The 27227-nt window shown below is 38.0% G+C and overlaps 1 protein-coding gene and 1 pseudogene across 1 annotated transcript in view; one reads left to right on the forward strand and one right to left on the reverse strand.

Moving 5' to 3' along the window:
• Positions 1-511: 511 nt before the first annotated feature.
• LOC119619059 (uncharacterized) overlaps positions 512-27227 on the forward strand; it is a 68282-nt gene continuing 41566 nt past the window's right edge. The window contains exons 1-2 of the mRNA XM_037984311.2: positions 512-562; positions 3995-4113. Of these exons, the coding sequence (XP_037840239.1) occupies positions 532-562; positions 3995-4113 (150 nt within the window). The 5' untranslated portion in view covers positions 512-531. The remainder of the gene's footprint in view (positions 563-3994; positions 4114-27227) is intronic.
• On the reverse strand, positions 17323-18120 carry LOC103218932 (breast carcinoma-amplified sequence 4 pseudogene; annotated as a pseudogene).

A 27227-nucleotide genomic window follows, 5' to 3' on the forward strand; every position in this document is an offset into this window, starting at 1 on the left:
CAAATGTGCTACAATTTTGTGACCCTTCCTTTTTTATTTCTTTGCACATTCCCCAAACTTTTCTTTCTCTTCTATTTTGAATTCCATTCCAACCACTCTTCCAATCAAAAAATATTTCACAGGAATTCCCCAAAGCATTTAGATGAGCATTTAGTGGTAGGCTTAAGGAAGGGGTAAGAATCTTAATCTAGGATTCAGAAATTGGTAAATTAAGAAGGAAAATCCAAAGGGAACATTCCAGATTGGCAGGGAAGTAGAAGGGTCTAACGGTTTTTATTAGCAATAGTTCCATAATATGTAGAGGAACCCAAAGATATTAAAGCCAGTTCTTGAGATTCTCATATATGGGAGATACAGAAGAAATACAGAGAGCAGGCATGCCCTGATTAAGGGCTCAAATGATTTGTCCATTAGATTCCTTCTCACACTTGTTCTTTGTCTATATATTGACTCTTCTATATCTTTAAACGGGTCCAGTCACAGTGTTCTGAAGAATGCTACTGCCAGTCCAGTTGACATTTTTGTATTACCATGACATCCAAGGAAAGAGCAATATTTCTAGGCAGAAAAGTCCCAGGGAAGCATGATAAGGCTTGGTTCATGTACCCATTTCCAAAATAATTATGGTGGTCAGGAAAATAGACTATTCATTCATTCTTCATTTATGCATTTGTTCATTTGTTCTGCACAGACCCATGTTATGTATTCACTCTCAGGAGATAAGCGTATGCAATCCATTAGCAGATGAAAGGGAATGAGATAGAAGCATGCTAGTATCTACTAGCTAGCACAATAGCTCAAAACTGGAGTGACAAGAAGAGTTAGAATTTGAGGGCTTATGGTAAAGGCAAAATATTAGAAATGGATAAACCATTCTACCAATATTTATTGATCCCTAGAGATTTTCTAAATCCATTGTATGAATTCAAATAATATTCAAATGAACTAAATTTTATTCTGGACCAGAAGGAATTATTTGCTCTTGAAGGCAACAAGAGAAGGAAATGCAAGGTGTCACAAAATTGGATTCTAAAGGTGTCAACTAGGAGAGGCACTGATGGGGAAGAGATTGAACTGGAGACAGAAAAGCTTTATGGGGCAGATGAGCTTTTGAAGGATAAATAAGTAATTGTCAAATAGTTATGATGAGCACAGTGTGTGAGAAAGATGGGAAGGAACGTTCAAGCTGGAATAGTGAGGAAAAGCAGGGAGTAAGTTTGGATAAGTGAGTAAAACTTACATTGGGCATGAATTATTTTCATTATGATGTCCGTTCAAAAGACTTAACCCCAACGCTTTTAAATTGTTTGAAAAAACTTTATATTGAAAGTTAAAATGCATCAGAATGAGAAAACCTAAAGGTATTATATAGTTATCAAAAGTAAACTATAAATAACCAGAAAAACATGAAAAGATGCCTACCAGTACTAATTAAAGGAGAGAAAGAAAAACATTTTTATCAAAAGATTCCTAAGTCTAGTTTTAGCAAGGATATGGTTAAACAAGCATCCTTATGCACTTTTGTTCTGACTATAATTTCCTAAAAAAAAAGAAATATGTCCACATGACTTTAATTAAGAATTTTAATTTTAAGAATTTACATTAAGTAAATAATTAGTAGATGGGTGAATATGTTCAATATAATATTCAAATAAGAAAAAAAGCAGTTAATATATCTAAAATCGAGGTGTCAATTTCATAAATGAATTGAAAATAATTCAATAGGCTATGACACAAAATCAGAAAATAATGTGGTTCTATATGTACTTTCTTAACAGGTGATTATAATTTATCAAATTTTAAACAAAAATTTGAAAATTTCAAAGAAATATATGCTGAACTGTGAACAGCAGTCATCTTAGAGGCTTGCAGTGTAAGAGAGTGAAATCATTTATACCTGACGTTATAAATGGTGGTGCTGTTTAAATTATTTTGTAGCAAGAATTTATTTATTTACAGTCAACAAAACATGCACACATACGTTTAGCAAAAAGAAAGAAAATTATTAAAGAATAAGTGAGTCAGGCAGAAACTGATAACATGACTGACTCGAAAGAAGCAGTGAAAAACAGTAGAAAATGAACTGGCTGTCAAAGTCAAACTGATATGGTGGCAATTAGCTGATGAATTTGAGCAGTGGAAACATTGACTTGGACAGCTGAGATAAAATTCCACTTGAAAAAATATGTCTGGCTGATCTGTTTGGAAGATATCAGCCTGCATATCAATTCGTTCTATAGAAGAAATATCATAGAAGTATTTGACTATGCAATACGGGTAGGCTGAGTATTAAGAACACTGGAGATACCTAAATTATAATTTGCAAAACATTAATTAAGCCATTAAGATTCATATTACAAAGGCACTTTATGTATGTGCGTGTATATTTACATATGTATGTGTATATGTATATATAGAAACACATATATATGTGAGTCACCCTGGAGTTTTTTTAAATAACAAGTGTTTCTAGCATAATTAAGAAGTAACTACATTTACAAAACTTTCACTTACCAAAAGCTTGCCACAGTCACAGCAGCTGCATGAAGCAAAGCTTATCTGTTGCTCCCCCTTTGATGATCTTTGATGATGTTTAACAGGAATTTCCATTTGGCTGTGACCTTGTGGATCTGGTCAAAATGTACTGCTAACCCTGGTTAGGTCCATCAGTGCAAATAAAATAAAATGGTTGACATTTATATGGTGAAATTGATCAATGTAGACAGGCACTGTGAATAAATCAACCTTTAAAAGTCATAAAATCTTGTTTTGTGTAATTTTATATACTTGGCAAAAGCATTTTTATAGAGTCACAATCTTTTAGAATTAGAAAGGCCTCCAATACTCATGTGACCCAGGTTTCTCATCTTATAACTTTAAGAAACAACGTCCAAAGACTTAGAAAACTTGCCTCAGGTACCCATTTCCATCAGCTGAAAATGAAGAACCAGAAATATGTCTGCTAAGTTCAACTGCAAAGTCTTTTCCCAATAAGCAATGTGTTATCTCATTTGTTTCTTAAGGTTACAACTTCAGTTCAAAATAGGTGAGGCAGAGAGTATGTTTACTACTGGTTCCTACTAGTAACTACTACTTACTGTAGTCAAGGGTCTATTAAATCTTTCCCTGGCCAGATAGACACACACACACACTCATACATACATTACAATATAAAAGTTTTCATCCTGCAAATCAAGACTTCCCTGTCTTTTATGTCTTTTATGACTTAAATGTCTTTTCTCCTTACTTGGGCTGTTATCTTTTTTAAAGACCTCACTCATTTCGCATCTGCAAAAAATGATCTGTCTCTATGTAGATGATCCTTGGACATTCATCTTCATCTCTGGCATCTCTCTTCAGGCATCTGCTATGTATTTATAATTGTTTTATGTTTCTTCCCAGTTCTAGAGAAATTCTGAAGCCAACATACACAAGGAAATGTAGGTAAAAAAGAAACTTAGGTAGTAATAAAAGTGTTCCAAGGCATCTGATTGCCTGGACTCAGTTATGATTAAAATGAGCAAGATCTGTCCCTGCCTCTTCTGCACTTTGGATGCTGAGTCAATGAATACTATCTTTACCTTTAATTAAAATTGGGATTCTGCTACGTATACAACTGACTGGGATGAAGTATTATCTAATAAATACACATACAAACTCACCTATAGATGGATACAGCTACCTATATCTATATTAGTCTATCTAGCTCTCATGTTTTGTATCTGATTCCAACTAGATATAGATATAAATATAGAGATAGAGATAAAGATACGGTGCAACTATCGATAGTGAAATATCGTGTTGTACAAAGGTGGAACAATGACACCTCTCATTCCACATGCTCTTCTGCAATGGAAACTGCCATTACTCCATCAAAAGGTGGGGCCTATCTCTTCAACACCTTGAATATGGGTTGGTCTTGTGATTGTTTTGACTAATAGAATATGTTGGAAATGATATTGTGCCAGTTCTAAACAAATCTTTTAACTCTTAGGCAACTTCTGCCATCCGTGTCTTGGAATCCAGTCACCATGTAAAAAATATCACTGCCCTGAGACCACCCACCATGCTGTTCAGAAGCCCGAGCAAGTGAAGTCACCGTATACTAGAACAGTAAGAAGTCATGTGAAGGCAGAGAAAGAGAGAGAGGGAGAGAAAGAAGGATGAGGAAGAGGGAGAAGAAGAAGAGGAGAAAAGAGTTAAAAGGAGAGGGGACAGGAGAGAAAGGAAAGGCAGGGGAGGGGAAGAGGAGGGGAAGGGAAGAGAGAGGAAGGGAGGGGAGGGGAGGGCAAGAAGCACTGAGGTGTCAACCTGTGAGTTCAAAAGCCCTTGGACGGGCACGGTGGCTCACGCCTGTAATCCCAGCACTTTGGGAGGCTGAGGCAGGCGGATTACGAGGTCAGAAGATCGAGATCATCCCAGCTAACACAGTGAAACCCCATCTCTACCAAAAAAATACGAAAAAAAATTAGCCGGGCGTGGTGGCAGGCACCTGTAGTCCCAGCTACTAGGGAGGCTGAGGCAGGAGAATGGTGTGAACCCGGGAGGTGGAGCTTGCTGTGAGCGGAGATCTTGCCAGTGCACTCCAGCCTGGGCGACAGAGCGAGACTCAGTCTCAAAAAATAAAAAATGATAGTTAAAAAAAAAAAGAAGCCCTCATCTTGGAAGTGCATCCTCCACCCTAAGCTGTCCCCAGTGGGTATCACATGGATCAGGGAAAAGCTGCCCAACCAAGCCCTTCAAAATTTCTAACACACAAAATTGTGAGAAAAGCCAATTGGCTGTTTTGCAGTATTAAAAGTTACAGGATAGCTTTTACACAGAAATAGATAATCAGGAAAAAATAATGTGGAGAAAATCAGTTAGGCAAGAAACTTCAGAAAATGTTAAAAATATAGGTGGAAGGTTTTTTTCCTGGAGTAAGGAACATGGAAGGATGTTGTAGAAACAAAGCCTGTACGGGGCTGATTTGAGTGCCCTCGTGGATACTAAGTAGTATGGACTTTGCTGTACCTGTAAGCTAGATCCCTGAATATTTTGATTATTGCAGTGGTTAACATTATCTGAGCTATGAAAGTTAACAGTCCAGACTGGAGAGCCAGAGTGCCTCTGTTCTAACCCCATTCTCCTTCATACAAACTGTTAGCTTTAAGACAATTACTTTGCCTCTATGTTTCAGAATATCCATCTATAAAATTGGTGTAATAATATTACCTACAGCATAAGGTATTAGGAAGATTAAATGAATTAGTATTTGCATAGTGCTGAGGACAGTGACCAGCATAGAGATGCATTCAGTTTCAGTTAATCATTCAACAATGATTGATTCAGACATCTCAGGATACATATATAGGACTCATTCATTTATTTTCTGGGGGAAGCGGTTGGGGTAGTTTTTATTTTTTGTTGTGGAAATTTTTATAACATAAAACTTACCAATGTAACCATTTTAAATTTATAGGCCAGCGGCATTAAGTATAATACATTTTTGTCATTGTGCAAACATCACCAGCATTTATCTCCAGAACATTTTTATTTTCCCATACTGACACTCTATACCCATTAAACAATAACCTCCCATTTCCTCCTCCCCTTCACCCCTACAAACCCCTATTCCATTTTCTGTCTTTATGAATTTGACTATTCTAAGTACTACATGCAAATGCAACCAGAAGTATTCGCCCTTTTGGGACTGGATTATTTCACTTAGCATGACATTTTCAAGGTTCATCATGATGTAGCATGTGCCAGAATTTCTTTCCTTTTAAAGAATGAATAATATTCCGCTGTATGTATATATCATATTTTGTTTATTCATTGATCTTCATCCATCTGTGGACACTGGGTTGCTTTCATCTTTTGACTATTGTAAATGATGTTGCTATAAGCATAAGTGTAGAAATATTTTTTTCAAGGGCCTGCCTGTAATGTTTTTGGGTATATACTCACAAGTAAAATTACTTCTTTCATGGTAATTCAAGTGGTAATTCTACCTTTATTATTTTTTGAGGAAACATCACACTGTTTTCCACAGTGGCTGCACCATTTTGCAATATCACCAGCAATGTGAGATTGTAACAAGGGTTATAATTTCTCCACATCCTCACCAACATTTGTTATTTAATATTTTAAGTTAATAGTCATCATAATGGATGGCTATTCATTCGTTTAACAAGTAGTGATTCGAAATCTACTATGTAAGAGACAATGTATTAGGAGCTAGCCATACAAAAGGCAGACCTGGCCAGCTTGGTTGGTGAGACAGAAAAGGAATTAAGTGTTAGAAAGCCATGTAATAAGTGCCATGAGGCAGTAACCCCTCAAAAGGCATAGAGGAATGACAGCAGGACACCTAACACTACCCAGAGGGTTTCTTATAATAGGTGGTATTATTAGGTGGAAAATCAACCAAAGGAGGGCATTGGCTATGTGACAGCCACAGTACACAGCCAATAAAAAGGCTCTGAGGAAGCAGAGGGGTCATGGAATCATCAGCTCACTAAAAATACTCTTATAGCCAGAGAGAAGAGTGTGGAGACTGGCGAGGAACAGGGCCTGAAGATAAACTGGGGTGGGTTCTGAAAAGCCACGTTTTAGAATTGTCCTCTTTCTGACTAAATATATCTAGAAGTCCAAATTGCCAGTACCTCAACATGAGACCTTACTTGGAAATAGGATTATTGCAGATGTGATTAGTGAAGATGAGATCATACTGGAGGAGAGTGGGCCCCTAATTCAACACACATAGTGTTCTTATAAGAAGATGGTCCTGTGAAGACAGAGACATACAAGGAGAATGCCCTGAGATTATGAAGATTGGAATGATGCATTTACAAGCCAACCGTCGCTGACAAATGCTGGCAAGCTCCCAGGAGGTAGGAAGAGGCAAGGAAGTATTTCCCTAAATGTTTCAGAAGGGCCATGCCCTGCCAATACCTTAATTTCAAACTTACAGCCTCCAGAACTGTGGAAAACATAGACTTCTGTTGTTTAAGTCACTAGGTTTGTGGCACTTTGTTGTGGAAGCTCTAGGAAACTAACACATGATGTAACAAACAGTGGAAGTTATCCTAGAAAAAGATGATGGACCAGTGAAGAAAGATTAGGAACAAGACAGAGAAACTGGTGAGGCTAGTTGGAAAGTCAGAGAGGTGTTTTACATAGTGAGTACAGGGACGGTGGACTCAGATAGACAAATGGAAGAGCTGTGAGATGTTTAGTCCAACAAACACTAGGATTCAGCCATAATAATAATACCACTAAGACTAAAATGATGGTGATGATAGTTAAGAACAAATATTTACTAACTACTTGCTCTTTGCCAAATACTGAGATAAACATTTAATTCTGAATTATTTTGCAAAACACACCTACAATATAGCACTATTTTTTACATCTGCCATTATAAGGAAAGCAAGTTTATTTTTTCCTTTTCATTTCTTTTATTTTTTGAGACAGGATCTTGGTCTGTCACCCAGGCTGGAGAGCAGTTGCTTAGTCATGGCTCACTGCAGACTTGAACCCCTGAGCTCAAGTGATCCTCCTGCCTCAGCCTCCTCAGTAGCTGGGATTACAGGCTCACATCACCATCTCCACTAATGAAAGCAAGTTTTGAAGAAGGCTTGTCCAAAAATAAATGGAGATGGATTCTGACTGAATCAGATTTTCTGCAGAGCCTGCATTCAGAGCCATTTATCTCTACTATTTTCATTAAAATGAATAATAGAGGAGTGAGAAAAAAGAATTAAGAATATATTTATATGGATAAATTAAAAATTGCTAAAGCTTAGAAGATTAGGTGAAGAAGAAATGGATGGTGTCATTCAAACAAACAAGAGTGTTGAAATTTGGAGCAGGAGCAGGCCCATGAAGAAGGAAACTGAGTCCTTCTCTTTCGGGGACAACAAATTGCATCATGTCCCCACCCCTGAATGAGCCTGCTCATTTCCTCTGGGTGTTGTCCCCCATCCTGTTTCAGCCACTCCATGAATGACGTGCAGCTGCACTCCCTTCCCTGTGTTCCAGGAAAGCATCTGGAAATAAACAGCGCTGAGCCCTGCTGCAGAGACAAAGGCATTGTTTCTTTAATAACACGTCTCTTTGGAAACCGTCTCCAGACCTACTTCACAAGCCCGGCGGTGCTGACCCCGACATGATGTAGCTTGCTCAGTTCTTCTGGGAAAAGGAGCCTGTGGGAGATACAGCGGCTCCCTAAAGAGAAAGCAAGTTGAGATTTGGAGGGGACTTTGGTCCCCTTAGAATGTAACAGGCAGGTACTTACTTAAGAATGCAGATGGTGAGATCCACAGTTTATTTAACTGTGTGTGTGTGTGTGTGCGCGCGCGCGTGTTACAAGCATGCTGTTACCTGGAAACCCAGGAGAAGTGAAACATCACTCCAACCAGTGTAATAATGACAGCATACTCTGAAATAACACCTGCTGATATTTATATCATACAGGTGACACTGTTGGGAAGGTAGGAGGTACTGTTTATTGAGTACATGCTAGGCACATTGTTTATCTCATTTCCTGTATATGCTTCAGTTAACTGCTGCAAAAAAAAAAAAAAAATGAAAACATCAACCATGAAACCTCAGAGGCAAATAAAATAAATGCTCAGATGTATTCATGAGGCTAGAGTCATCTGGTCAGTTCTGCTGTTCTGAGCTGATCTCGGTGGGGCTCAGTCAAGAGTGGTCAACAGTGTTTGTGCCAGGCAGCTATGCAGATCGGAGGAGGGCGCTTACATGTCTGAAGGCTTGGCCTGGATGACCAGGCTGATTGAGCACTGTTCCACTTGCCACTTTCTTCAACAGTCTTTCTTACGCATGTTCTCATGGGGAAGGCTGAGAAGTAAAAGAGGAAGCATTAACACATGAAGACATGTTGGAGTCTCTCCTTGTGTGACATTTTCTATGTCTCCATTGACCAAAGAAAGTTAAAGGGCTAAGGTAGAAGTCAGCATGGGTGGTGTGGTGGTTAATACTGAGTGTCAACTTAATTGGATTGAAGGATGCAAAGTATTGTTCCTGGGTGTGTCTGTGAGGGTGTTGCCAAAGGAGATTAACATTTGAGTCAGTGGACTGGGAGCGACAGACCCACCCACAATCCAGGTGGGCACCATCTAATCAGCTGCCAGAGCATCCAGAATAAAAAGCAGGCAGAAGAACCTGGAAAGATTAGACTGGCTTAGCCTCCCAGCCTCCATCTTTCTCCCATGCTGGATGCTTCCTGCCCTTAAACATTTGATTCCAAGTTCTTCAGCTTTGGGACTCGGACTGGCTTCCTTGCTCCTCAGCTTGCTGATGGCCTATTGTAAGACTTTGTGATAGTCTGAGTTAATACTCCTCAATAAGCTTGCCTTTATATATACATCTATCCTATTAGTTCTGTCCTTCTAGAGAACCCTAATTAATATAGGAGGGCACAAAAGGTTACAGAGTGGGTCCAGATACCAGAGGCTGTGAATACATGGATGTCTTTAGTGGGATCACTGATGCAATCAAGCTACTGCTGTATAGTTTTATAATCAATCCTTACAAAAATTATGACAATTTTAGAAACAAGAAGCTCAGAAGCCGTTTAATGTCATTATTTAACACCACACAGCAAGGATGTTAGAGAGCTGGGACTTTAAGTCATGATAATGCTTTCCTATCTGTCTGTCTGTTTGTATATTTGTTTGTCTCATTCCATGAATGATAGGAAACTAGGATCTGACAGAATGAAGGTAGAGATGCTTGAAAGCAAGGGATACCAAGCCAGTGTGATGACCTGTAACCCAAGTGTTAGTTACGTCAGATTTGGTTAAATGTCATCTCCATACCCTAAGGTACTTCCAGAGCACTCTATACTTCTTCATAATACTCTTCATATCTGTACATATTTTTTTCATTGTCTATTTTCCCTCTAGAGCAAGGATTAGCCCACTTTTTCTAGATATGGCTGGATAATACATATCATAGGCTTTGTGGACCACGCAGTCTGTGTTGTTATTACTCCACTCTACCCCTTTACCAAAGAAGCAGCATTGAAAATAAACAAATTAATTTTTTTTTTATAGCACATGCCTGTATTATAGAAAACTATAAAAACAGGTGGTGGACTGAATTTGATTCATGGACCATCAATTGCTGACCCTTGTTCTAAGGTACAAACTCCAGATCGATAAGGATTTTGTCCATGTTGTTTTCTCCTGGATTCCTGGAATCAGCATAATAATGGCACATATTGGGTATAAAATAGATATTTGTTCCACAAATCAAGAAGTGTAGTCTTACAGGCTGGGCCATTCTTGGACAATGGATGTGGAATGTCTATGATTTGCAGATGTCAACATTTCAACTTAAGACTGTTATCACTTTACCATTCACGGAACCAAGGCTGCAGCATAGACAAGTTTTGTTTAGAAACTGTAGCAGACTTAAACTTCAGTTTAGGTGCCATTAAAAAAGTGAATGTAAGGACATCTAGGGAGAGCCGGGGTTGGGAAATCTAGCATAGATTTCAGCTTGTCTGGATGTCTAAGTAGTAAAACTTATTGTATTTCTATAACTGTCATAAGACATACCACAACGTTAGTGACTTAAATTAACACAAACATGTTATTCTACAGCTTACAGGTCAGAAGTCTGACATGATTTTCACTGGGTTAAAATCAAGATGTCAGGAAGGTTGTATTCCTATCTGGCAGAACATCTGTGTTCTTGTTTCGTCCAGCTTCTAGAGACCACCTAATTTCTTAGTTTATGCCTCCCTTATTCCATCTTCAACGCCAATGATACTGCATTTTTCTGACCATTCTTCCATAGTCATAACTCTTTCTTATCACAGTCAGCAAATATTCTCTACTTTTAAGAACCCATGTAATTAGATTCGACCTACCCAGATAAGAATCTGATATTCAATCAAAGAACATGATTTAAACGTTTTCTGTAAATATGTAGCTACTAAAAAAATCTTACTTTCTGAAGATGCAATGGTATTGGAATTTCCATTATTGATTGTTTGCTTTTTGTTAATATTATCCTTCCCTTGCAGAATCTAGGGTTATAAATCCCTTCATTCTCTCTCAAGAGAGCTCCCTGACACTTCTCTTTACTAACAAAACAAACCAGATATAGCACAGCAGTACTGAAAATGTTGAATAGAAGAAGGAAGGATAACTGGAATCCACAGCTTTCAAAACACAGACCTCAGTGAGCTGAATGCAATGGTGCTGGCAGACTGAGCCTAGATAATTCCTGCGTCTCAAGATTTCTTAGCTGCAGATTGTGAGCTGCAGATAAGCCCAGTGCTTATACTGATGATTCCCTAGAGATGGAAGAGGCTGCATAGACATGAACTAGGATAGACAGAAATCAGAACTTATTTGATTGTATAAAATTTCCTAGAATTAACAGGAAATATTGAATGAAGACATTCAATATTTGTCTTGATGTTCTTGATTCATTAACTATAGTTTTGAATTTAATGTAGAAATCCATGGGCATTTTAGGAATAAGAGAGGAGATACCATTTGAAACTGAATTCCTAAGAAAGCTAGAATATTTTTTTTTTAATTAAGAAAAACTGGGTTACTGTGTTTAAGTCTCAGTTTCTGCTTTTATTATGATTGGATTTTTATTATCTCTACTGACCTCTGTGGATCTTAGTTCCTTCAACAATCAAATAAGAATAATACCAATACTTACCTCATAGATTTGCTATAAAAATTAAATTATGTCTGTTAAGTATTTAGCATCAAATCATTTTTCAATAAATATTGGTAATTCCAATTACATATTAATTAAAAGGACCCAGGGTACCAGGTTAGCATAAGAGTGCATCAAATTCAGACATTCAGGTTTCCCAGGGGTAGCTTGAAGGTATTTGCATTAAGAAAGTAAGCCTCAGAAGAAAAAAGCTGAGAAAGTGGAGTGAGCACATTGATAAACAGTTCTACATGGAAACAATTCCAGCTTGAGAACTCTTAGGCTGTCTTCTCTCTCTTTGGTTGACTATCAAACACCAGAGATACGGCTTTTTACAGCAACAGACAGAGACAAATTATGCTCTGGATGAGGTAGGGTTTTCTTTAACTACATTTGAATTCAAGGTGGGTCAACTTACTGTCAGAATAAAGCCCAAGAAAGCTTGATACATTTAAAGTAAAAGGCAAATTGCAGCATGTGTGTGCACACGTGTGTGTACATGCATGTGTGCACAAATACATGCATGCATGTGTGTATATAGTCCAAGTAAAACAGATGTATTTGTGGAAGATAAATCCTGCCCTGTCTTTCCTTTCTAGTATTTATTAAGTCAACCAGGCACTTTTCCAACTCACTTCATTTTCCATTGCCCATTTATTCCACTTATTGAATCTTTAGGGGATCTCCAGAGAGCACCCACCAATTGTGTCGATCATGCCTAGGGCTGCACAACTGTCTATTAAGAACGTAATACCATAAACTCCATTCAGATCCATTACAAAGTACTTCTGTCTTCTAAATGACTTATGGTGGTAACTGGTTTGAAAAAACAGCTTAGGAAAGGTATTTAGCCAAATTTTGAGATTTAAATTTGAAACAATAAAATAAAGAAAGCATAAAAAAATTTCCTGCATTAAAATAGTGTACTTCTGGCACACACTCTAAAAATTTATCAAATCAATTAACACATTTTTATTTGTAATAGTTCTCAGAATTTTATAGTGGTTTTCTCATAAACATAAACCTAACTGAAGAGAAAAATAATCCCAACTCTAGGTAAGACAGATGCAATTATACACATTTAACAAATGAAAAAAAAATTATAACCATACCTATCTAAATATTCAGAGGGTACTTTGTACTGACTTTATATTTTCTAAATTCACCTCCTCTATATATGACTCTCATGAGACCAAGACAACCTAAGAATTGAATCCAAGACACTGGAGCTCTAATTACAACCCTTGTAGTTATTTCACAAGGTAGTTTCACTGCAAGAAGGTGCTATTAATCGCTGTCAATTTAGGTGGTAAATCTCTCCCAAATGCATTTGGAAATGCATACAGGTGCCTTCTCCATAGTTATGCCACTACTATTCAATAGGAAATCAATACTGGGGGACCAAAAATTGGTAAATTATCTGCAATGAATGACTTGTACAGTACAAGCAAGAATCACCCTGCAAAATTTGCCAACATCTCACCCAGTGAGAATCTTTGGAGTAAGTCATGCATATGGTGATTTGGAGTGCTCATATGCAACTCTGTGACTTGAGCACTTGCTTTTAACAACAGGGAAAAGGATTACTTCATAAAATGGGCCTATAAGATACAAGCAAAAGGTCAGGGTGTGAAGTCCAAAGAAAATGCATACTCAGAATAGCCTCTTGAGAAAAGTGTTAATTGTAAGGTTCACAGAGGTCAATTCCACATATTAACACTGGTAGATGTTAATTAGCACATTCAGATTTCATGAGAATTTTACTGCCAATGCTACTTTGAGTTTCGTTAGTTTGGTGGAATGTATGTGTCCAGAAAGTAATGGTTAGTAGAATAGCTGGGAGGGGAGGGCTTGTTAAAATCCTTCAATGCACCTACTGAAACATTTCATGGGAGCCCTCTGTAACTATGGCATACTGGAAGAACCAAGCACTGTGGTCCCCACAGTAAGAGGCAGTGAATTGAAAGAGTGATTTAGGGCCTGTTAACACAAATGAGAGAAGACAGCCTGCCCTATGTGTGACAGTCTCTCTACAAAGTTTAGACAAGGCAAAGATGTTTCTTTTCTCTCTGTCATCCTCTCTCTGCAACCAGCAGATGAGTATTTCATAGTGGAATAATTCAAAGTGAAAGAACCCATGGGTAATGCACCAACAGTCATCGAACGTTCCTTAAACCACTTGATCTTACTGGAGCATCCACATGCCATATCTGCCCTTTTGTAGACAAATTTCAGGCATTCAATTGGATTTAAATCTTTCTCTCCATCCTGTCTTTCTCTGTCTCTAGATCCTGATAGGATTATCTAGCATTGGGCAAGGCACTAGCATAAGTTTTAAAAAAGACTCTTTCACATTCTGCTTCAGTGCTTAAGTCAGAATCTGACCAGTCTCACACTCAGAATTTCATATCCCTTTATTCATCAAGGCCTAAGTAGTTGTACATATAGTTAAGGATGTTGCAGCCAAATGCCTTCTCCACAAAAGTAAACTTTTAAAATAAATGATATTGACACGTATTATAACACTTAAATATGTATTGCAAAAACATATAGTATACAAGACATTGTGCATATTAGGTCTTCAACAAATGCCTTTGCAATAAATAAAATTTCTTTGAATTTATGCTTTATTTGACTAGTAAGTAATGAGCTAAGAAACAAATCTCATCAGTTAAGTAATAGAGAAAAATTTGAACATCCAAGACTCATGAAGAAACATCTTCCTAAATGATGGGAATCAAACATTACATCTGTTTGTATTACTTAAAACATTTCCAATTATGGAGGGAAAACAATGAATCAAATTGTTATATTTTAATGCTGTGACATGTACTCTACTTTTAATCTATATGCATTCAGTTTTCTATTATACATTCCAGACTGGCTCATGTGCTTGGTAAAAATCAAATTCTGTTTGGATTCTTGGACAAGCCATTAATGCCTTACCATACCCACAGAAAATCACATTCAGCACCATGGACAACACAGAATTGCTCCTTTCTGAACCACAGCTGTTTGCTGAATGATTTTTTTTCTCCTACTAAAACATCCAGACACACGTCTGTCTCTTAATTGCAGGAGGGGTTGTTAACAAGACATCTTGAATTTTAACAACCGATTTTAAAATGAAGAAAATGCACTAAAAAGAGAACTAGGGGAAATCTTAATTACTTTTGCAGAATTCAAAAATTGACACCCCAGAAAGTATAAAAAGGCCTTCCGAGGCAGACATTGATTCTTTACAGATGGAAAAAAAAATGAGGGGTGGGGGCAGATAGTTATCAATGACTAACAAACCGAAGATATTAGAGGAGGTACTCAGACAATTATGAAAGAATGGGAAAACGAGACTGACAGTGTTATCATTGTAAATGCATCAAGGCACACTGGAGGAAGTAACATTTACATATGGGGTAGCAAAAATAGTTTGAGAATTTGGTCTCATAAGGGAAGAAGGAATCCCCATGGTTTTCTAATACAAAAATCATAAATAGTAGCAAACTTGTGGCCAGTTCTTCAGTTTTTATTAAAGAGACAGGAGGTGAAAGACAACTCAATAGTAGAGTTTCTTCATGAATAATGCCTTAGAAATAGTAATTACAAAATATTTCAGATTAGTTTGTAACAAACATACAATCTTGATTTAAAAATGTGTGATGTTCACTTCCTCTGTCCATTCCATTCCCTGTGGATAAGGTAGTCACTTGTTTTTAGATTTCTGTTGATTTCTTTATGAACACATGCATTTGTCAAATATTTATTAAATGCCTCCTATATTTTAGGAAGTTTGATAGGTAATAAGTACACAAGAGTGTTCAGGACATAGTGCATATCCTATAGAAACTCAACTGTTGGAAAAATGCAGACAATCATGTTGGTCAAGAGCAACACATTCTCATGGTAGAAAGTAAATAAATACTGGTTTTCTTCTGATTTTCATTTGCATGCTTTATGTACAAAATGTATACTGTGCCTAGTTTCATTGAATTGTATAACCTCCTTCTGCACACCTGAGTAGCTTTTTAATGTCTGTATAGTTCAAAGTCCCTCTCCCTGTTTCAACAGAATTGATTTCTCTTTTCTGCTTTCTGCTAAGAATAATATGGCATCCTGCTTTCTGCTAAGAATAATATGCTTGTTATTATTTATTTTATATTTAATATATGTTTAGATATGCTTTTTGTTTATGATATCAATATATGATGAGGAATTTTTAAGAGAAAAGATGATCAACTGAGGAAGAAGCTTTAAGTTTTATTAAAATACAAAATACTGCAAAATATTTTTAAAGTTTATTAATTAAGCAATTCCTTCCAGATAATTTGTGCTTTTTATGAAGTCTAAAAACCTTAAATTCAAAATAATTGTGGTGATTTTTATAAATAGTTGTTATTATAGTGGTACTATATGAGGATATTCTTGCATTGCTATAAAGAAAAACCTGAGGCTGGGCGCGGTGGCTCACGCCTGTAATCCCAGCACTTTGGGAGGCCCAGGAGAGTGGATGACGAGGTCAGGAGATCGAGACCATACTGGCTAATACGGGGAAAGCCCATCTCTACTAAAAAATGCAGAAAAAAAAAATCAGCTGGGTGCGGTGGCGGGCGCCTGTAGTCCCAGCTACTAGTGAGGCTGAGGCAGGAGAATGGCGTGAATCCGGGAGGCGGAGCTTGCAGTGAGCTGAGATCGCACCACTGCACTCCAGCCTGGGCGACAGAGCAAGATTCCATCTGTCTCAAAAAACAAAAACAAAAACAAAAACAAAAACCTGAGACTGGGTAATTTATAAAGAAAAGAGGTTTAATTGACCTCACAATTCTGTAGGCTTTATAGAAAGCATGGTGCTGGCATCTGCTTGGCTTCTGGTGACGCCCAGGGAGCTTTCAATCACGGCAGAAGGTGAGGGCAACAGGCACATCACTTGTTGAAAGCAGCAGCAAGAGACAGGGCGAGAGATATCACACACTTTTAAACAACCAGATTTCCTGTGAACTCAGAGCAAGAGCTTGCTTATCACCAAGGGGTTGGCCCAAGACACTCATAAGGGATCCACCCCCATGATAAAAGCACCTCTCACCATGCCCCACTCCCAGCACTGGAGGTTGTATTTCAAAATGAGATGGGAGTGAGGACAAATATCCAAACTATATCAGGTAGTAACAGGTAATAAAAAATACCCTTTGACCTCTATATGCAATGTAATATATTAAGTGCTTTACTTGCTCTATCTTACTTAATTTTTTTTATTTTATTTATTTATTTTTTATTTATTTATTTATTTTTATTTTTTAGCTTTCAACACCTTTATTGGAAGGATCCTCAAGGCTGTGGGCACCGAGGTCTAGAGGCAACACAACCAGCACCCATCCACCCATCCACCCACCACAGTGGCAGAGCGCACCCCGTGCAAAACCCCATCACAGAGAGGACCATGGAGCCGCTACAAAGCCATCATGGAGAGAAGGAAAGTCCCCACTTTCCATCAGCCCCGGCCAGGCCTGGCCCCTCAACCCCTGTAGAACCCCAGGCAGGCCAACGTGGGAGGCACCAAACGTGGGTTCCAACTGCTTCTCCAAACCCTGTAGTCTCACATGAGGCAGGGAGGAAATCTGAAAATGGCAGCAGCCTGGGTGCGGAGGCTGCTGCCCGTGATCCCACCACTTCGGAAGGCCAAGGCAGGTGGATCACTTGAGCCGAGGAGTTTGAGATCAGCCTGGACAACATAGTGAGAGCCCATCTCGACATTTAAAAAAATCTCTTTAAAATATAAAATAAACAGCAATACAAAGAAAAAACCCCCAAGCTGCAGCATGTACACAATGTCACTTTTCCAGCATTCCTGATGGGAAGACCACAAAGCTCACAAAGGCCGAGGGCAGGTGCAGGGGTGGTGCTGTGCCTCCCTGGCGTCCGCAGGAAAATAGTCCTCCGTCCTGTACAGTGTGGGCAGCTCATACGTCACGGGTACTGGCGCAGGCGACTTGTTCCTGAAGGAGGGGAGCCCTGCGGATCCCAGCCACCTCCGCAGGGCCTGCGGGAAGGCCCCATGGTCCCGCTCAGCCTGAAGTACGTCCGCTTCCAGGAACGCAACATGGTGTCCGACCATCTTGACGAAGGCCTCTAGCCGGTCCACTTTGGCGGAGATGCCACGCATTTCTGTCAGTTTGGCCTTAAGGACTGGGATGTTTTCCTCCAGGATCTGTGACGTATCACTCCTGATCAGGTCAGCCAGGCTGCAAAACTCTTCCAGCCTGAGGAGCATGCCCTCGATGGTCTCCTCCACCTCCTTCGCCTCGGCCCCAGGCTCGGGGGTCAGGAAGAGCGCGAGCTCCCACGGGCTCCGGCCGATCGGCGTTCACGAGCAGCATCAGGAGGGCGGCGGGGTCCGGTTGGCGGAGGCTGCCTGGGAGCCCGTGGTTGCGCCCGGGCCTCCACTTAATTTTTATTTAATCATCACACTTTGTGAGGCACGTATTTTTCTATTTTTATGTCATAAATATGAGAACTGGGACTTATAGAGCTTATGTAATTTACCCAAAGTCAAGCAGTTGGTAAATGTCTCAGTCCATTGGAGCAACTAGAAAAATATACCTTAGGCTAGATAATTCATAAACAATAGAATTTTTTCTCATTGTTCTATTGGCTGGAGAGTTCAAGATCAAGGTTTTGGTAGATTTGGTGTCTGGAAAGAACTTGCTTTCTACTTCAACATGGAACTGTCTTGCTGAGTCATCTGGAGGAGAAGAGATGAACACTGCGTCCTCAAATGGCAGAAGGGCAAAAAGAAACAAACTCACTTCCCCAGGCCCTTTAAAAGGGGGCTGGTCCCATCCATGAGGGCTTTGCCATCATGGCTTCATCATCTATCAAAGGCTCACTTCTGAATACCAACACCTTTGGGTTTAAGTTCTAACACACGGATTTTAAAAAGATGCATCTATTCAAACCATAGTGGTATGGATGTTATTTTAAAATTATTATTAAGTACTTTATTTATTAGATCAATATTAGTTCCCAGCAAAACTGAGATGAAGGTATATAGATTTCCAACATATCCCTTGACTCCATACATGTATGGCCTCCCTCATTATCAACATCTGCCACCAGAGTGGTACATTGATGACAATTGAACTGTTGTTGACACCATGAACATTCAAAGTTCATAACTTATATTAGGGTTTAATATTAGTGTTGTACATTATATGGGTTTGAACAAATGTATAATGACATGTATTTACAATTATAATATCATACAGATCATTTATGTTATCTGCCCTAAAAATCACCTGTGCTCTGCCTATTTTTCCTCTCCACTGTCCAACCACCACAACCACTAATCTTTTTACTGTTTCCATGGTTTTACATTCTCCAGAATGTCATATTGTTGGAATCATATAGTATGCAGTCTTTTCATCTAGGTTTCTTTCACTTTGTAATATGCATTTAAGATTTGTATTAGTCAGGATTCTCTAAAGAGACAGGACTAATAGGACAGATGTATACACGAAGGAGAGTTTATTAAGGAGTATTGACCCATATGATCACGAGTTCAAGTCCCACAATAGGCCATCTGCAAACTGACGAGCAAGGAAGCCAGTCCGAGTTCCAAAACCTCAAAAGTAGGAAAGCCGACAGTGCAACCTTCAGTGAGTGGCTGAAGGCTCCAGAGCCCCTGGCAAACCACTGGTGTAGGTCCAAGTGTCCAAAAGCTGAAGAACTTGGAGTCCAATGTTGAGGGCAGGAAGCATCCAGTATGGGAGAAAGATGGAGGCCAGAAGACTTAGCCAGTCTAGTCCTTCCACATTTCTCTGTCTGCTTTTATCCTAGTTGCACTGGCAGCTGATTAGATGGTTCCCACCCAGATTGAAGGTGGGTCTGACTCTCCTAGTTCACTGACTCAAATGTTAATCTCCTTTGACAAGACCCTCACAGACACACCCAGGAACAATGTGTGTCAAGTTGACACATGGTATTAACCATCACAAGGTTCTTCCATGTCTTTTTATAGCTTGATTGCTCATTTTTTTTTTTTTGGCACTGAATAATATTCCATTATCTAAGTGTACCACAGATATAACTCCCAAAATGAAATACTTAGGTATAAATCTAATAAATATGTATGTGATTTATATGAGGAAAACTACAAAACTACAAAAATTGGAGAAAATAAATCAGAGAACTAAATAAATGGTGAAATATTTTATGTTCATGGATAGGACAATTCAATATGGCCAAGATATCAGTTCTTCTAAATTTGATCTACAGATTCAATGCAATTCCATTTAAAATTCCAGTAAGTAATATTTTTAGATATTGACCAACTGATTCCCAAGCTTAGATGGAGAGGGAAAACACACAGTATAGCTGATCCAATATTGAGTGAGAAGAAACTTGGAGGACTGATACTACCTGACTTCAAGTCTTACTATGAAGGGACTTTAGTCAAGGCAGTGTGGTATTTATGAACTAGATAAATAGACCAATGGAACAGATAAGAGAGCTCTTAGTCAACTGGTTCTTGAACAAAGGAGAAAAGGCAATACAACAGAGCAGAGCAAAAATAATGTTTTCAATAAATGGTGCTGTAACAACTGGACATCTACATGCAAAAAAAAAAAAAAAAAAAAAAAAAAAAAAAAAAAAAGAGACAAACTCTCTCCCTCAAGTCCTTTTATAAGGTCACTAATCCCATCCATGAGGGCTTTGCTATCATGGCTTAATCAGCTCTCAAAGACTCACTTCTGAATACCAGTACCTTTGGGTTTAAGGTTAAGACCTAACAATTTTCACAAAAATTGGATCATATATCTAAGTGTAAAATCAAAACTTGAAAACTACTAGAAGATATCAAAGAAGAAAATTTAGATGTCCTTGGATATGGGGATAGCTTTTGAAATACAATACCCAAAGCACAATTCATGAACGAAATAATAGATGATCTGAATTTTATTAAAATTAAGAACTTTTGCTCTGCAAAAGATGTAAAGAAAATGAGAAGACAAGCAACAGACTAGAAGAAAATATTTGTAAAAGACACATCTGATAAAAGATTCTTATCCAAAATATACAAAGAACTTTTAAAACTCAAAAGTAAAATAAAAACAAATTAAAAAATGAGCCAAAGACCTTAACAGATACCTCACCAAAGAGGATATAGAGATAGCAAATAAACATATGAAAAGATATTCCACATCATATGCAAATTAAAACAACAACGAGTTACCACAACACATCTATTAGAATGGCCAATAGCCAGAACACAGACAATACCAAATGCTGATAAGGATGTAGAGTAACAGGAACTGTCATTCATTCCTGCTGGAAATGTAAAATGGTACAAGACACTTTGGAAGAGTTTGGGAGTTTCTTGCAAAACTAAACATACTCTTACCATATGATTCAGCAATTGTGTTTTTATATATTTACTCAAAGGAGCTGAAAATGTCCCCACAAAAATCTGCACATGAATGCATAAACTTTATTCAAAATTGTCAAAAGTGGAGAGCAATCAAGATGTCCTTCAGTAGAGGAATGAATAAATAAATTGTGTCATTTGTGTGTTTTAACAAACACTTTTGTCAAATTATATTTACTATTTGTCAAGAATTGTTTTAAATAATTTATAATTATAAAATTTCTTACTTTGTTAGTATTGTTGTGATAGTCTTTTTTTTTTTTAAGACGGAATCTTGCTTAGTTGCCAGGCTGTAGTGCAGTGGAGCAATCTCAGCTCACTGCAACGTCTGACTTCCTGGTTCAAGCCATTCTCCTGCCTCAGCCTCCCAAGTAGCTGGGATTACAGGCATGCATCACCATGCCCAGCTAATTTTTTTGTGTTTTTAGTAGAGACGGGGTTTCACCATGTTGGTCAGGATGGTCTTGATCTCCTGACCTTGTGATCCGCCCACCTTGGCCTTCCTACAGTCATCTTACAGATGTGTTATAGTCATCTTATTGAAGGATAAGACCTTCTATACATCCATAGATGTATAGATTCTATAAATCTATATATTGAAGGATAAGACTTATACTTCTATACATCCATAGATGTATAGTCCTAACTAATATCCTGAGCCTTCGGGAAAGGTTGTTTTATTATTTTTTAATTTTTTTATTTTTTTTTGAGACTGAGTCTGGCTCTGTCGCCCAGGCTGGAGTGCAGTGGCCGGATCTCAGCTCACCGCAAGCTCCGCCTCCCGGGTTTACGCCATTCTCCTGCCTCAGCCTCCCGAGTAGCTGGGACCACAGGCGCCCGCCACGTCGCCCGGCTAGTTTTTTGTATTTTTTAGTAGAGACGGGATTTCACCGTGTTAGCCAGGATGGTCTCGATCTCCTGACCTAGTGATCCGCCTGTCTCGGCCTCCCAAAGTGCGGGAAAGGTTGTTTTAAATAATCTCTTAAACGACATGAGTTAACTAATTATTTTTTTGTTTATATCCATCCTATATACCTCTTTTTATTTTGAGGACTTTGAACCATTACTTTACCATTGTGTATAATACATTTTGTGTCACATTAAATTCTCATTTTTTTTTAGAAATTTGCAAATTCACTTCATTGCTTTCAAAAGGATTTGGAATCTCAGACTGAATTGTCCTGAAATCTAAAGGGCAGTTGACACAGTTTTGCCTCTCATCCTGAGCATCCTTATCCACCATTAAAATACAAGTCTTTTCACCCATCTTTACTCTCACAACACAGACACACATACAGTTACACATCCTACCTTACCTTGTCATTTAAAATCTATGCTTTCAGGTTTCTGAAAATTTCCTTGACCTTTATTTCTGTGCCAGTTATAACCTAATCTCCATTATAAATGCCTCCTTTATATCAGGAACCTTGTCACCAAATGTTCCTTCTCCTCTTGTCTTTATAAAGCCAAGTCTCCTCTGACAACTCTTTCTTAAGCCTGCTTATTCTTTCCTACCTCATAGTCTCTGAGGTTATGTCATGATTCTCTAGTATGTCTTTGCTCCTATTACAAATATTTTTCATGCACTCATGTAAAAACAAAACTCTTCTTTGTGTTTCATAATCTCCAGCTGTACATTTTATTGAATTATGGACCGCTTTTACTATCTTAGGTGAGAAATTGTCCCATTTCTTTCCAAAACGTAAAAATATCTTTTTCTTTCTTTTATCTTTTTTTTTTTTTTTTTTTTTTTTTTTTTTTTTTTTTTTTTTTTTACATAGGGTCTCAGCTCTGTCACCCAGGCTGGAGTGTGGAGTGCAGTGCTGTGACAATGGCTCACTGCAGCCTCAACCTCCAGGGCTCAGGCAATTCTTCCACATTAGCTCCTTGACTAGCTGGGAGTACAGGTGCATAGCACCATATCTGGCTATTTTTTATTTTTTTATGGAGATGGGTTCTCGTTATGTTACCAAGGTTGGACTCAAACTCCAAGGCTCAAGGGATCCTCTTACCTTGGTCTCCCAACGTGTTGGGATTACAGGTGTGAACCACCATGCCTGGCCCAGAAATAATGTTTTTTTAAACATTATTTGAGTTTCTAGTTATAAATTCAAAAGTCTCACAATATTTCCATGGACCTTTGAATAGACCACTTGAGCACTAAGCAACCCTTGTCACTCATTAATATCATATATGGAACACTGTTTCACTGCACACACTTTTTTAGCACCTGAATTCCTGTTTTCCTTTGAACTTGCCTCCCACCTTCAACACAAGCACACTAGTACAACCAATACAACTTCAGTACAGCCACACTACATTAAGTGTTTCTTTATCTGCTTCACATAGCCTTCAAAAACACTTCCTTAAGCAATCCACATCAGACCATAACAATATCCAACCATTCCAACATCAAATACTTATTGATTTCCAATTATATATGGGAGATATGTCAATAATAACATTTATTGATGCAAAATAAGACAAGCAGCTTAAATCTATTAACTCTTAATCCTCATCATGATTTCTATTACATTTTCTAGTTTTGAACTAAGAAGTTAAGCCCAGATTGGTTAAATTATCTGTCGAAGTTTATACACCTATTCATAGAACGAAAGTTGGAACTTAAACCAGAAAATATGGCTGTTGTACCCGTGTTCCCAAATGTCAGTATTATACAAGCTTTGATTCTTAGCCCAAGGAAACATGTGGTTTAATAGTAAATTCAGATAAGTAGAGAAGTCAATTATGCTAGATAAATAAACAATCTAATCACCATTCAGGGTGCTTGTAGGGCGATATGCCTAATACAGCCTAAAAGATAGAAGGCAATCATAAATATTATTTACTTTTCTTTCTACATTCTTCAGGGCAATCCACATAATAATTAACTGAGGGGGAAAAAAAGGAGCTATCAGTAATTATTTGGACACTGAAATATGGATTTTGGGTGTTTGAAGATTTTTGACGTGCATATTTTAGGTCTTCAATTCTATGTGCAGAGATTTATACACAGTATATCATATCTCTGCCAGATTGAAATTTCTCATCCAAGCCCCATTTGTTGAGAATCTGAAACGCTGAAAATGTTTTCTTTGACAAAAATCCCAACAGCTCTTAAATTACCTATCCTCAAGGAAAGTGAAATAGAAGGGACACTTTGGAGGCATGAAGGAGAAATAGCATTTTGAGAGACAGAATCCCCAAGGATATTGGACTGCTCTCCTAAAGTGAATGCATCAGCCCCTTGCGATGCTCCTTTTGCTAACATCATGTATTGTTTACTCTGCTCTTTTATTCCTTGTCCCTGGCAGGAAATTTGGTATTGTGCTTACCTTTTAAATGATTTCAAAACTTCTATTCACTAGCACTCTTAACTGTTCCACCTACTACTGCCTGATGTGTCATCTGTAAGTACCACTCTACACTGCCACTTTTTTTCTCACAGGCTCTCTAAGACTTCAGAATACATACAGAAAATAAAATTACTTAGCCTGGCATTCAAAGCCCAGAAAATCTGAAGACTTCCTATATTTTCCAAATATTCCAACATAACAGAATATAAATTTACCACAAAAGACAGGCTTGCTTACTCATTTGTTTCCATCTTTCTTTACATTGTTTGACCAATAGAATTACCAAAGTTTAAAGGTTATATTTTTTTCTTTTTTTTTTTTTTTGAGACAGTCTCACTCTGTCACCCAGGCTGGAGTGCAGTGGCACAATCTCGGCTCACTGCAACCTTTGCCTCTTGGCTTCAAGCAGTTCTCTTGCCTCAGCCTCGCAAGTAGCTGAAACTACAGGTGCATGCCACCGTGTATGGCTAATTTTTTTTTTTAATTTTTACTTTTAGTACAGTCGGGGTTTCACCATGTTAACCAGGATGGTCTCTATCTCCTGACCTCATGATCCGCCCACTTTGGCCTCCCGAAGTGCTGGGATTACAGGCATGAGCCACCATACCCAGCCTGTTTCCATCTTTCTTTACATTGTTTAGTCAATCATATTACCAAACCTTAAAGGCTCTTTTTGTTGTTTTTGGTAATACTATCTTTCTACATGGACATCAAATCTCAACCATTCCTTAAATATCGCAACTTAAGATTTGCAGCCTGGAGCTGCAGTCTGAATTACAGATTCCTCTACATAACTTCCTCATTCGTATTTCCACTTCCATGATACTTGCTATTTGCTCTAAGCTTTGTTACTTTAACTCTCTTTACTTTGGTTTCCTCTTTTTTCAAATGGAGAGACTAGTCATATCTCACATATGAAGCTGTTTTGAAGATTAAGACAGCCAACGTCTGTAAAATGCAGAGAATGTTTGACATATAGTACTGTGTAAGCATTGCCACTTCGCTATTTTCATGTTTACTGTTGCAATTATACTATGTCGAACTGCAGTATGTGACCATCACCAACAAAACATACAAGCATCATTTCTAATCCAATCATCTCTTGAAATAATACTCTCCACAGTTAGGTATTGTTTTGATTTTTAAATTTTTTCTCTTGCATTTATCTTATCGCCAATTTTTGTCTATGATAACTTAGAAAACCATATCACATTCATTTACTTCCTCCATTCTCCACTTCTTCCACCATATGAAAATCATCCTCACCTGGCCAGGTGCAGTGGCTCATGCCTGCAATCCCAGCACTTGGGAGGCCGAGGCAGGTGGATCACAAGGTCAAGAGTTTGAGACCAGCCTGGCCAACATGGTGAAACTCCGTCTCTACTAAAAATACAAAAAAAAAAAAAAAAAAAAAATTAGCCGGGCACGGTGGCGCATGCCTGTAGTCCCAGCTACTAAAGAAGCTGAGGCAGAAGAATTACTTGAACCCAGGAATTGGAGGTTTCAGTGAGCCGAGATCATGCCACTGCACTCCAGCCTGGGTGACAAAGCAAGACTCCAACTCAAAAAATAAAAAAAAAAGAAAGAAAGTCATCCTCCTCACCTGTCATATGGACCACTGCAATGCCTCACTAGTAGTTTTATCTGCTTTCATTCTTTCCACTTTTGTTCATGAGACAGCCAGTGACCATTTAAAACATAAATTTTAATTTTAAAAAGTCCATGTGGATTATCACTATTTTTAGAATAAAAACTCATGCATTTTGCTATGACCTAGGTAATTATCATAGATTTTTTAAAAAATCTGTCTCTAACTTCATTTGATGCCATTTTTCCCTGAATCTCATAGAATTCTAGATTCATCAACCTCCTTCATCTTCCTGCATTATTCAAAGGTCTTTTATACATAGGTTACATATTTTGTTTAATTTGTTTGGAAAGTGAGTTTATATATCTTTTTGTACATCTGCCCAATTTGTAGTATTCAAACCTTATGCAAAATACCATGTCCTCAAAGGTAATTTCTCTAATTATTCCATTTAAAGTGGACTCTTTCGGCTATACGTTAACTCATCATCTTATCTATTGTTTTCAGAGCACATAGTTCACCTGTAGTGATCTTGTTGATTTACAGTGTTCCTTTTACTATATGTCTTTTCCTTTAGAATATAAATTCCATTAGGACAGGGGTCTTACTTGTCTTCTTCATTGATACATTCCAACATTTGCCTTCAATGAATATTTGTTAAGTGAATGAAGGATCCATGTTACTTTTTTCTTTTAAACATCCTTTGTGCCACTTCAGTAAGTAAACTAATTTTTTATACTGTGCAGTGCATTACAACTTTCCCAATTTCAATTGATTGCTCACTTTTTCATTCCTCTTCCATATTCTAAGGCTCCTGATAATATGGACTCTTGTCTCATTATAGTGTCAATGGCAAATACGTGGCCTGATATGCCATTGACGCTCAGTAAATGATAAATCAGTGAATGATTAGCCTGTGTTTTTCAACATCTATTAAGCATAATATATGTCAAGTAAAGTCTAGGCCTTGGGGAAACGGGAATGTTTAAAGAAGGCATGGCTTCCACCTAGATCATGGTGCTTATAGTCTAGGCCATGGTTTCTCAAATATTGACACTGTTGCCATTTTGGTTTGGGTAATGCTGTATTGTGAGAAAGTGTCTTGTACATTATAGGATGTTTATAAGCATCCCTGGCCTCTACCAACTAGATGCCAGTAATATTCCCTTCTCTG

The sequence above is a fragment of the Chlorocebus sabaeus genome, chromosome 12, assembly GCF_047675955.1.
Source record: "Chlorocebus sabaeus isolate Y175 chromosome 12, mChlSab1.0.hap1, whole genome shotgun sequence".
NCBI classification, from domain to species: Eukaryota; Metazoa; Chordata; class Mammalia; order Primates; family Cercopithecidae; genus Chlorocebus; species Chlorocebus sabaeus.